The 12,042-nt window shown below is 45.3% G+C and overlaps 1 protein-coding gene across 2 annotated transcripts in view; it reads left to right on the top strand.

Moving 5' to 3' along the window:
• The window catches only part of NPC1 (NPC intracellular cholesterol transporter 1), a 55,967-nt gene that overhangs the window by 27,039 nt on the left and 16,886 nt on the right, over positions 1–12,042 (top strand). Inside the window, exons 5-11 of one of the 2 annotated variants that reach the window (XM_027068641.2) lie at positions 382–549; positions 1,134–1,383; positions 3,217–3,290; positions 3,769–4,190; positions 5,663–5,889; positions 8,224–8,324; positions 10,925–11,027. In XM_027068641.2, coding sequence (XP_026924442.1) covers positions 382–549; positions 1,134–1,383; positions 3,217–3,290; positions 3,769–4,190; positions 5,663–5,889; positions 8,224–8,324; positions 10,925–11,027 — 1,345 coding nt within the window. The remainder of the gene's footprint in view (positions 1–381; positions 550–1,133; positions 1,384–3,216; positions 3,291–3,768; positions 4,191–5,662; positions 5,890–8,223; positions 8,325–10,924; positions 11,028–12,042) is intronic. The other variant, XM_027068642.2, reaches the window with a different exon arrangement.

The raw sequence follows: 12,042 nt of genomic DNA, 5'->3' as shown, positions 1-12,042 counted from the left end.
TCTTCAGCTGTATAGTTTCCTACCCCAGATTTCTGGAACCAGCTTCATTGACTGAAGAGACACTAAGGTTCTTACTTCTCCTTCCTCAGCCTTAGTCCCTTCTTCTCTCCAGTGGTGGTAATACTTCTCCCAGCTACTGTGAGCTACGTGAGGGTGATGTATGCCTTTCTTGTTTGCTTTTATGTTTAAGTTACTTGGAATCTAGCCCAGCATGTTACTTGCAGAGTGGTGAGTCTCCACTCCTGCCCTTAGTGTTTACTGTCCCTCCTGCCAGCCCGTGGCTTTGGAGTGCAGTGTTTATGGCTAAATTCGCATTTGAGAGGCCTTTCGGAAGATCTTCTCAGCATGGTGTTCGGTACTTTTGCCTTCTTCCTCTGCCAGCCATGTACAATGCCTGCCGGGACGTGGAGGCCCCCTCCAGTAATGACAAAGCCCTGGGACTGCTGTGTGGGAAGGACGCCGAAGCCTGCAATGCCACTAACTGGATTGAGTACATGTTCAATAAGGACAACGGCCAGGCACCTTTCACCATCACACCCATTTTTTCAGGTAGGCTCCCAAGTTTGGTGTATTTATGATGTGGTTTTAAAGCCCAGGAACCTTAATCTACAATAGGAAGGTAAACAAATTCAGATAACTGGTTCCTGGACTTTCCCTCCAGTGAGAGAGGTAACTAGAACATTTCCCCTGCCCCTGGTTAATTTAGGGGGCTGGCAGGGAGGATGGAGGAGGAGGAACTGCCTTCCGGTGTTGCTGCCTCATTGAAAGAATGAATGAGCCTGGGTTTTTGTTTTGTTTCTTTTCTTTTAAAAAAAAAGACTGAAGCATTACAAAGGCCTTTTTAGGAGCTCTGGAATGATGTTAGACTGGCTCCTCAGTGGAGATTTCCCTTGGAATGTGGGGCACTCTGGTCTCAGCAACAAACCTTGTGCCCAAAATTACTTGAAGTAACTTAAAACTTTACAGGACTAAGCAGCAACACACCATTTGATCAGCCAGAAACCTCCAGTCCTTTTTACTCTTATGGTCATGCTCTGTATGTCAGTGTGCTTATCACTAGGTTCAAATATAATTTAATACAAGCTTTGTAGTTTTTTTATTGAGGTATTTACTCAACCCCATCCTCCCCGCAGATCTTCCAACCCATGGGATGGAGCCCATGAACAATGCCACCAAGGGCTGTGACGAGTCTGTGGACGAGGTCACCGGGCCGTGCAGCTGCCAGGACTGCTCAATTGTTTGTGGCCCAAAGCCCCAGCCCCCACCGCCTCCTGTGCCCTGGAGAATCTTGGGCCTGGACGCCATGTATGTCATCATGTGGATCACCTACATGGCATTTTTGCTTGTGTTTTTTGGAGCATTTTTTGCTTTGTGGTGCTACAGGTGAGCAGTTTTGTTTATTCCCCAGGGCAAGAAGAGCAAGATTATTCAAGTGGTACTTCCAGCTTAACTAAACCAGGAAACAAATATCACGTGAATACCGGTCTCCATGAATTGCTTTTGGCTTTCAACTGGTAAACAATCAGAGGCCTGGTTAGATCGTGAAGTTGGTTTCATTGATTTGTTCAAAATGATGAGTGATTTAAAGCACTGTGCATTAACCACACATTCTTTAACAGAAAGTAGGAGGAGCTGAATCTGATTCAAATCTAATTCAATGCAGTGCTTATAATCCTTTTACATATTTGCACCTTGATTAGGACAGTACATTTTCTTTAACTTGTTTTGAAATAATGTTAGACTTACCAGGAAGGTGCAAAAAATAGTAGAAGTTCATATGTATCCTTTACCCAGCTTCCCCTAATGTTACAGCTTACGTCAGCCATACTGTGTAATTATCAAAACTGAGAAAATAATGGTATGGTATGATTAGCTAAGCCACAAACTTTATTCAGATACCACCATCTTTTCCTCTGACACGTTCTGTTTTTGGACCCCACTCCACGCCCACTTTTTGTTTACCACCCTCCCCCGGTCTGTGACAGGTCCTCGGTCTTTCCATTTCTTTTATGGCCTTGACACTTTCGATACATACTGGCCAGTTATTTTGTAGAATGTCCCTCCACTTAGCTTTAGCTGACATTTTCTCATTAGGTTGAGGTTATGTGTTTCTGACAAGATTATCACAGAATCGATGTGTCCTTCTCAGTGTATCATACATATCACTCGTACCCGGTCTGAGTATGTCTCTTCCCTGGTAATGTTAACCTTGATCACTTGATAAAGGGGGTCTCTGCTGCATTTCTCTACCATAAAGTTACTGTTTCTCCCTTCGTAACTGATAGATATCTTAGGAGAGATGGGTCAGAACTCCTAATACCTTGTTTCTCCTAAAGCTGTCACCCCCTGATTTTAGCCTCCACTGGGGGATCTTATCTGCAGCTACTACTGTCGTGTTTGCCTAGTGATGATTGTTGATTTTATAGTTCCCTCATTTCTTCTTCATTTACTAATTACACTTGTTCTGTATAGACCGTTATCCCTCCTGCTCTACTTATTTATTCAATTACATTTACATCATGGTCCCTACTCCTCTGTTTTTTGTTTTTGTTTTGTTTTTTAACGTGCCCTTGCCTTTCTTATTTCCTGGAATCACAAAATGCTCCAGGCTCATCTGTTATTTTCCCCGCGCCAGCCCTGGAATCCACCTCTTCTGCAAGGATCCCTGGTTCCTTGTATTGGAGACTGATGTTAGAGTGATGCTCCAGGCCTCAGGTGTGCCCATTGCTGCTGCACAGCAGTGTTCACTGTGTTCACTGAGAGACAGCGTGAGCGGGGGGAGGGGCAGAGAGAGAGAGAGACACAGAATCCGAAGCAGGCTCCAGGCTCCGAGCTGTCAGCACAGAGCCCGACGCGGGGCTCGCACTCATGAACCGTGAAGTCATGACCTGAGCCAAAGTCGGACGCTTAACTGAGCCACCCAGTCGCCCTAGTGCTCACTGTGTTTCTAAAGGACCTGAAGTTTTAAATCTAAATGAAGGCTGCAAGGTGAAATTACCCTTTATCAACTTGTTTTTAATACCGTCTTAAATTTTCTCCTGAGACTGGTGAGCAGGATGACCTAGAGCAAGGGAACCTGGGGGAAGAAGGAGGCGATTAGGCAAGAAGGAAATAGGATGAAGAAGTGAGCTTTTAATAGGTCTACGGGACTATCAGAGGAACAGCCTCATTATGTCAAATATCCACTAATACTGCTTATGTGCTTTTGTTTTTCAGAAAACGCTATTTTGTCTCTGAGTACACCCCCATTGATAGCAACATAGCTTTCTCTGTAAATGCCAATGACAGAGGTAGGCACTTTTGTACTCAAATGGTTAGGATTATGTTTGCATGAGTGCACGTTTCCTCAGAAAATGTTGATGTGCTGTTCTGGGACAGGCACTGTGCTGGTGTCAAGGACACGGCCGCGACCAACACAGACAGGTCCTTGCCCTTGTGGTAGTAGCAGTCTAGTTAGGGTGGTAGATCGGAACCAAGGATAATTAGGGACTGGGGTAAGAGCTGTGGAGGGGCAGGCATAACCACAAAGGTGGATGGGAAGTGCCTTGGACAGAGTGCTCAGAGAACTTTGCTTTTGTGTGAGCATCGCTCCTCTGCGGGGTGGGTGGCAGGTGCCATCACCGTGGGCAGGCAAGGAAGGTGGCTTCCTGAGCAGATAGGTGCTGAGGGTGTGCGACGGGAGGGAGGCGGATCTTGTGCCATCCCTGTGCGGACACTATTCCCAGCCCCTGTGGTAGTAGCTAACGCTTTCCCTGTTCCGACTTTCAGGAATGGCTTGGCTCTTAACCTCCACCCTCCCTTCCTCTCCCGCTCTTCCAGGGGAGGCGTCCTGCTGTGACGCGCTTGGTGCGGCATTTGAGGGCTGTCTGAGGCGGCTCTTCTCACAGTGGGGCTCTTTCTGCGTCCGAAACCCGGGCCCCATCATCTTCTTCTCCCTGGCCTTCATTGCCGCCTGTTCTTCAGGCCTGGTGTTTGTGCGGGTCACGACCAATCCAGTTGACCTGTGGTCAGCTCCCAGCAGCCAGGCGCGCCTCGAGAAAGAGTACTTTGACACGCACTTTGGGCCTTTCTTCCGCACGGAGCAGCTCATCATCCAGGCCCCCCACACCAGTGCACACACTTACCAGCCGTACCCCTCAGGATCCGATGTGCCCTTCGGACCTCCGCTTGACCTCGCAATCTTGCACCAGGTAACGTGCTGTGAGCAGAAATCCGTTCTGGGAAGCCGGGTGGTTTGTTTTCTGGCTTTGACATATTGACCGGTTCTACTTGACATGGGGTTGGGGCTGAATGTGGCGGTATATCTTGAAAATCTCAACAGTGAAAAGGTAAAGATGCTTTTCATTTACTTTTCCAGAAAGCGAATGGTGGATGTTGAACTTCCTGAAAATTTTACTGTAGACTGCTTTTATATTTCCTTCATATGGCAGGTCTTGCTTCTTGAAACTGAGAGGAGCATTTCTCTGTTGAAGCAGAGTGTATTTATAATTTACTTAGGAACTTATTAAATTTTTCCCTTGGCAATTGAAAAGTAATGTGCCAGGACCCAAAGGAATGAAGCCTCTCTAACACTGTGCTGGGGACCGAGGCAGGAGCTACTGCTGGTCCGCCGCTGCAGGAATGAATTTGTCATTTCTGGAAGGTAGGCCCTGGCCTGCATTTGGTAGGAGGTGCATTCGGAACGAGATCCATCCCATTCTCTTACAGAGGCCTTTAACCCTTCCCGTTCTCCCTTGTCACACTTGACCTGGAGAACTCTGTCTGTGAATAAATGGCATCCTGCCTATTTTTTTAATGAACAGTTGCTCAATCACATGATTTTTCCTTTAAATATTGCTCTTGCCTACAGAAAGTCTGGTATCTTGAAAAACATCAAAATGGTCTCAAGACAAGAACAAAATCTTTTCTCCACTGAGTAACCCTGTGTTTCTTTTTCTCAGCTTGTTGCAAAAGAAGCACAACGTAGTCATTTACCTCCAGGAATGTAGTCTCTGTTGGGAACCCCAGGGATATACATAAATAATCCTAGTATAGCACAAGGCAGTAGGTGGTATTTTGTTAGTAAGAGGGTATGTCGAGAGAACCAGGCAGATTGCCCCGGTCTCCCCTCTGCGGCCCTGTTGTTATTGCTGCAGAAGGGTAGAATGCGAGATATGCATGTATCCTGCCCTGAGATCTGTCCTGGTATTGGGGTCCCCTCCCTGTCTCTCTGGACACCTCTCAGGAGGGTCTCCATCCCAGCTTGCTGTCTTTTAAGAGTGGGCCTTTGGTGTCATCAGATATTTTACCATAGCACGTCTTAGTCCTCTCCCTTGTGTGAGGAAGGATTTTCCGCAAATAACTTTAAAAAAAAATTTTTTTAATGTTTATTTTATTTTTGAGAGAGCGAGCATGAGTGGGGGAGGGGTGGAGAGGAAGGGAGACAGAATCCTAAGTAGGCTCCAGGCTCTGAGCTGTCAGCACAGAGCCTCATGCAGGCTTGAACCCCTGAACCTGTGAGATTCATGACCTGAGCCAAACTCGGACACTTAACCGACTGAGCCACCCAGACGCCCCTCTGCAAATACTTTTTACCTTCTTACCTGTCAGGGCAATAACAGTTACAATCTGAGAGAAATCCAATGTGTTTCTGGGTTTGTTTATTTTTAAAACCTTCTTTCAGGTTCTTGACTTACAAACTGCCATCGAAAATATCACTGCATCTTATAACAATGAGACCGTGACACTTCAAGACATCTGCGTGGCCCCCCTGTCACCCTATAACAAGAACTGCACCATTCTGAGCGTGTTAAATTACTTCCAGAACAGCCATTCCATGCTGGACCATGAAATAGGAGATGACTTCTTTGTGTATGCAGATTACCACACACACTTGCTATACTGTGTACGGTACGTGGCAGGAGACGGTCATCATTCGGCCCACCAGCCCGCGAGCACTTGCTGTCGCTGCACACAGTTGTAGGTGCCAGAGGCCTAGCCGTGAGCAAGCAGCGGGACCTGCCCTGCAAAGCGCATGCTCTGATGGAGGGAGACCGACAATGAATAGATACCTGCCCTGATGCCAGGTGGAGAGGAGAGCTCTGGAGAAATTAAGCCCAACGAGCAGATGGAAGGCAGTGGGGGCGTGCTACTTTAGGTAGAGTGGAGACCTGCACAGACAGAAAGGAAAGGAGGGAGCCTGTGATTATCGGAGGGAAAAGTGTTCCGAGTAGACAGGCAGCAAGCACAAAGGCCCTGGGGTGGGAGCACTCATGGAGCATTCATGATGTATAATCGAGGAATGGCCTTTCACTCATGCCTGATTTGGAAACCACATGCCACACCGCCACTGGTCTCACAGTACAAGAATAGAAGCCTCTAGTGTTTTTTCTTGTCTTGCAACTATAAACTTCTACCACGATGTCAGATTGTTTTTGAAAATGCAGCGTCCTCTTGAGAAGTGAGGGCAGGATTGGTGTGCAGTTCAGATTGGAGAGCACTGAGTCTGCTTCCCGCTGGAGGCACGTCTAGCTGGGTAGGTGGCATTTGTCGTGTGCACTGGTCACAGAGCATCTGTGCTTTGGTGACCTGTGCCCCTAGCAGGGAGGCCTGTGCCCCTAGCAGGGAGAGCAGTCTACACTGGTGGGCCTGCTGTCCCTGCAGGCCCTGACCCAGCCTGGAGACCGGTGTTCAGCCAGACAATCACCGTGGCTGTTTTGTCACTGCAGGGACAGAGAAATTATTCCTTGTCACTTTTGAGTGTGCTGTCAGCTAACCCCATCTCAGGAGCCAGCTACTTTGATATCTGGTCTGGTTTGGTGGTCTTCAGTTCTACTTAGGCTACTGGGGTGTGACTCTTTAGCCGATTAAGCCCGGTTTGCTCTGTTTCAAGGAGCTCGCCTCTAAAAAGCTGAGCTCTCCCTGTAAAACAGTAAGGGCACGCCCATTCTCCACAGGGTGGATGGTATAGGGTGGCCATGGGCAATTTGACAACTGGAAAAAAAAGTGAAACTTGTTCGGTTTTTATATTTAAAGGAGAAAGCTGTTTACTTCTGGTCTTACAAAATGAAAGTCAACAAAATTTTGACAGGGAGGGAGGTACGTGAGGCTTGTGTTTAGTCTGAGGCAGGGTGTGGTTCAGATCAGTGCAGAAGCGCTCCTTGGGCCATTTCGCTCCCACGTGTGGCTCTGTGTGTTGCGTGGTTGCCCTTCTGTGTCTCCTGCTCTCACCTCCCTCCTTACCCTCCGGCTCTACGTGGGCTTTTGCCCTAGAGGTCCTGCAGGAACGGCACACCCGGTGCACCCAGAACCAAGCACAGATCTACTGTCCCCATACCCCCGTGTCGTGTGATGGCACCTGTGTCAGCTTGAGGCTGTATCTGCATCCTTCCCCATTCTTATCTGCCTCACATAATTCTTATGGATTTTAACCTTCTGGATGAGCTCCCAAGCCCGATGTATCGGACAATGGGACTTGGCCTCTGGCTGTGTCCACGTAGCCTGTTTGCCCCAAGCAGGTGATCTGACCCCTTAGGGTCTGAGCCCATCAGCTGTGGGCTCAGAAGGGCCATGGTTCGGGTTATATGTGAGAATCTGAACAAGTGCCCAGCAGAGTTCTGGCTTAGGACGTGTCCTGAGATGCTGGTTCCTCCACTGCACTACCCTCGTCTGGGCCCTTGCACAGACCTCCTGACTGGTCTGAGGGCTCTTCCTCCCCTTTCTTTCCCACATCCAGACCCTTCTTCTGCTTTGCCGCCCGAATTCTCTTTGTAAAACAGCGTATGACACCCTTTTTTTTTTATTGTCTGTCCCTCCCTCTTTCCAGCCCCATCCCTTCCCTCTGAAGTCCTCCCCTTTGTGGGTGCCTCCTGCTGTAGACAGGACTTGGTGTGGTTCCTCACACTGCCATCCTGTTGCTCTCTTCTCGCATGTACCTGTTCTCGCTCATTCGGTGGCAGTTTCCTCTATTAGTGCTCCATGTACAGTGTGACATCCCTTCCCACGTGCACCTTGCCCTGAGCGATAATGACCACATCATGCTCTTTTTGCCTGTCTCTCACTCAGTGGTTCTGAGCTCCCAAAGGCAAGTGCTGAACTGCATTATTCACCTGAGGAATAATGCACAGAGCCCACATCATGCTTAGGATATAATCGGCCTCTTTAACTGTTTGTCGTGCAGATGTTTAGGTCTCTGTGATGTCTTGAGGCTTGTTGTAACTGGGAGTTGTTTTCCACACTTCTCAGGGCTCCTGCCTCTCTGAACGATACCAGTTTGCTCCATGATCCTTGCCTGGGTACATTCGGTGGGCCAGTGTTCCCGTGGCTTGTGTTAGGAGGCTATGATGGTAAGTAAGAGGAGCTTCCTCTTTTCCTATTAGGTGAAGTAGTTTTGGTTCTGTCACTAACAGGTGCTGATTATGAAGATTTCATAAATTGAACAGTCTTATGAATTCCCTATCTTAAATCCCAAGTACATTCTCTCTTTGGGCTTTGGCTTTGGGTTTTGTTCTGGATGTAAAAGAAGTGGATGGTGTTAGCCTTCTTAAGGTCACATTCTGGGAGGCTGTCGAAAGCTAAAGACTCTTCCCCAGAGTCATGCAGTAGTTCATTTCCACGTAACTCATTGTTCAGTGTCAAAGTGTTCATGGAGAGATGATATGTGGGATGTGGGGAAAAAGAAGCAAAGTTGATCTGGTTCTTCCTCCTCAACCAGTTAGTTGAGGATTGAGACACTCTTGTAAGGGGAGGAGTGATTGGTTTGCTCTTTACTGGTTCCAGTAGCACCTTAGAACAGACTGTACCAGGTATGATGGGGTAACGATTCAGGTAACACCTTTGGCGTCCAAAGCCAAAATAGGCAGTTCAACAGGTTTTCCTCCCGCCCACAGAAGAGGTCAAATAGATGTTGTTCTCCTCGCCAGTGGGAGGGGAGAAGTTGTATCTATATTTAAATTTTCCTCGCCTCATATAATGGCATTTCTAATTAGTGGGGAAAAGACAGTGTCACCAACTGGGGAGCCATAGCCGTCAAAATTAAATTTGATCTCATACCTCATTCCTTCCATCCAAATAAACTTCAGATATATAAGGAGGGAAAGTTATTAAATGTAAGAAATTCAAGAAGTGAAACTTATTAAAGATCTAGAAGAAGATACAGGAAGAATTTTTTTGATAATTTTTAAATGGAGAAGGCATTTCTAAGCAAGACACAAAACCCAGAAGCCACAAAAGGAAACATTAGTGAGTTTGACTACATAAGAATTTAAAATTCTGGGGCACCTGGGTGACTCAGGCAGTTAAGCATCTGACTCTTAATTTCAGCTCAGGTCACAATCTCATAGTTAGTGAGATCGAGTCCCCCTGCACTGACAGCACAGATCCTACCTGAGATTCTCTCTCTGCCCCTCCCCCTCCATCAGTTAATAAATAAACATTTTTTAAAAAGTGTTTCTCTTCCATTGCCAGATGCAAATCAGCACTTTTTTTTTTTTTTAATTCCTATGTAGAAAACAAACACCATAAAGTTAAAAACAAAAAGCAAGCAACAAACTAGACGGGGAAAAAACAGTATACATAACAGATAGTGTGCCCTTAATATATGAAGGGCTCTGGGGGGGTGCCTGGGCAGCTCACTTGGCTCAGTTGGTTAAGCATATGACTTTGGCTCAGGTCATGATCTCACAGTTTGTGAGTTTGAGCCATGTGTTGGACTCTGCCCTGACAGCTTGGAGCCTGGAGCCTGCTTTGGATTCCCTCTCTCTCTCTGCCCCTCCCTCACTTGTGCTCTTTCTCAAAAATAAATAAACTAAAAAAAAAAATTATATATAAATATATACGAAGGCTCTGGTGAAAAAAAGAAAAGGTTAACAACCCAAAAGAAAAGTGGCCAAAGCCATATGAAAGTTAACAAAGGAAATACAAATGGCTGTTAATTATATGGGGAAAATGCTCAACCTCACTCCTAGATAGTGAAATGCATCTCACTTCAATCTTTCCCCCTAATGAGGGGGCAAGACATAAGAGTTTGATAAAACAATGCGGGGTGCAGAGGACCCCAGTGTTACTGGAAGTGTGTATGGTTCCTAGAATAGAATGCAAGCTCCAGGAATGCAGGGTTTTCCTCTCTTTCGTTCACTGGTATATATCCATAGTACCTAAAGTAATGCCTGGCACAAAGCAGGGTCTCAGTAGATATTTTGCCATTTAAAGAAGTGGAAAAACAGGATAGCCTCTTTGGAGGGCATTTTGGAGGAATTTATCAAAATTAGAATGGCACATACTTTTTGATTCATTACTTGTACTTGTAAGATTTGATTCTGCAAATATGCATGTTGTTACACGTGAAAAATATCAGATTATTCTTTGTAGTATTTTTGTTCATAATTTTAAAAATTGCAAAAATGTCCATCAATTGGAGATTGGTTAAATTACACTAGAAAATATGATCCAGTAGAAAAAAGAATAAGGAAGCTCTTTATGTCCTAAAATGGAGCCATCTCCAAGATATAAATTAAAAATGTAATGTGCAGAACAGCGTGCTGCTATTTGTGTGACTAAGAAGGAAAGGGAAGAATACAGGTGTTTGCTTGTGCATGTGTGGAGTATCTCTGGGAAATAGTTCAGACGGCCACAGTGTGGGGAGGAGAACTAAGGATTGAGGAAGGAGAGACAATGAACACCTTTTTGCTCTGATGGAAATTTTTACCACGCACGTGCTATTTCGTTAAAGAAGTTACCCTTCCTGAGTGAATCTCTGTCTACACCAGATACAGCATCCTTTTTATTCATTAACTGAGCTACATAGACACGTCAGTGAACTTGTGATTTGTTTTTAGAGTACAGTCTACAGCACCTGTGAGAAATCAGTTACCTGGCTGTCATGTAATTTTCCCTCGTGTCTAATTTTCTGCACACTTCTTCTTAATGTCACATTTTTCCTTTTCAGATCAAAATTACAATAATGCCACAGCCCTTGTGATTACCTTTCCTGTCAATAATTACTATAATGATACAGAGAGGCTCCAGAAGGCCCAGGTCTGGGAAAAAGAGTGAGTTGCTGTCTTTGTTGTGTGGGGAGCTGGACGCTAACAGAATGCACTTAAACCACAGTCAGCTCAGTTAATAACCAACATCAGGTCTAAATTATGTCATTTTTTTCATTTGGTACTAATGACGTTAAGAAAAAAAATCGGTGTATCTGTAAACATTGTTTGAATCTGTATCCCTGCACCCTTTTCTCATAGTGAACACCAGGAGCAAGCTGGGTGTACATTAGTAGGGGACACACATGGTAGAAAATCATGCAGTCATTAAAGATGGGTAAGTAAATGGTGCCAGATGGAGGACACAAAAGCTGCAATCAACGTGGTTAGGCAAATATATGCTATCCATGGTAGAAAAAATATCCATCCCTAGAAAAAATATCAAGCAAGGGGCCCAGGAAATTGTTGACTATGTTTATAACCCCTAAAGAATAGGAACAGAGAACGGGTTTTTGACTCTATACCTTTCACTGCTTTTTTTAAAGAACTTTGTTGGAATATAAATCCTATGCCATACATTTCACCCATTTAAACTGTGTAATTCAGTAGCTTTAGTGTATTCACAGATACCTGCAGCTGTCACCACAGTGAATTTTAGAATTTTTTTTTCTTAATCTCAAAAAGAAGCCCCCTGATCCTTTAGCTATCACTCCCACCCGTCACCCTCAGCTTCCCACATCCCAGCCCTGTGCAAACATTAATCTCATTTCTGTCTCCGTACATTTTTGTATTCTGGATTTTTATATGAATGGAAGCGTATATATGGACTTCGGTGTCTGGCTTCTTTCACTTAGTGTGTTTCTAAGGTTCATTCAAGTTGTAACATGTATCAGTACCTCATTCCTTTTTATGGCTGCATAATGTTTCATCCTATGGATATACCACATTTTTATCCACTTATCATTTGATACACATTTGGGTTGTTCCTACCTTTTTGGCCATTATGAATAATGCTGCTGTAGACATCCATATACAGATTTTTCTGTGAGCTATGTTTTCATTTCTCTTGGATATATAACTA

Source organism: Acinonyx jubatus, chromosome D3 (assembly GCF_027475565.1).
Source record: "Acinonyx jubatus isolate Ajub_Pintada_27869175 chromosome D3, VMU_Ajub_asm_v1.0, whole genome shotgun sequence".
NCBI lineage: Eukaryota > Metazoa > Chordata > Mammalia > Carnivora > Felidae > Acinonyx > Acinonyx jubatus.
Note: the sequence above shows the minus strand (reverse complement) of the source record. Positions and strands in the feature narration are given on the sequence as shown.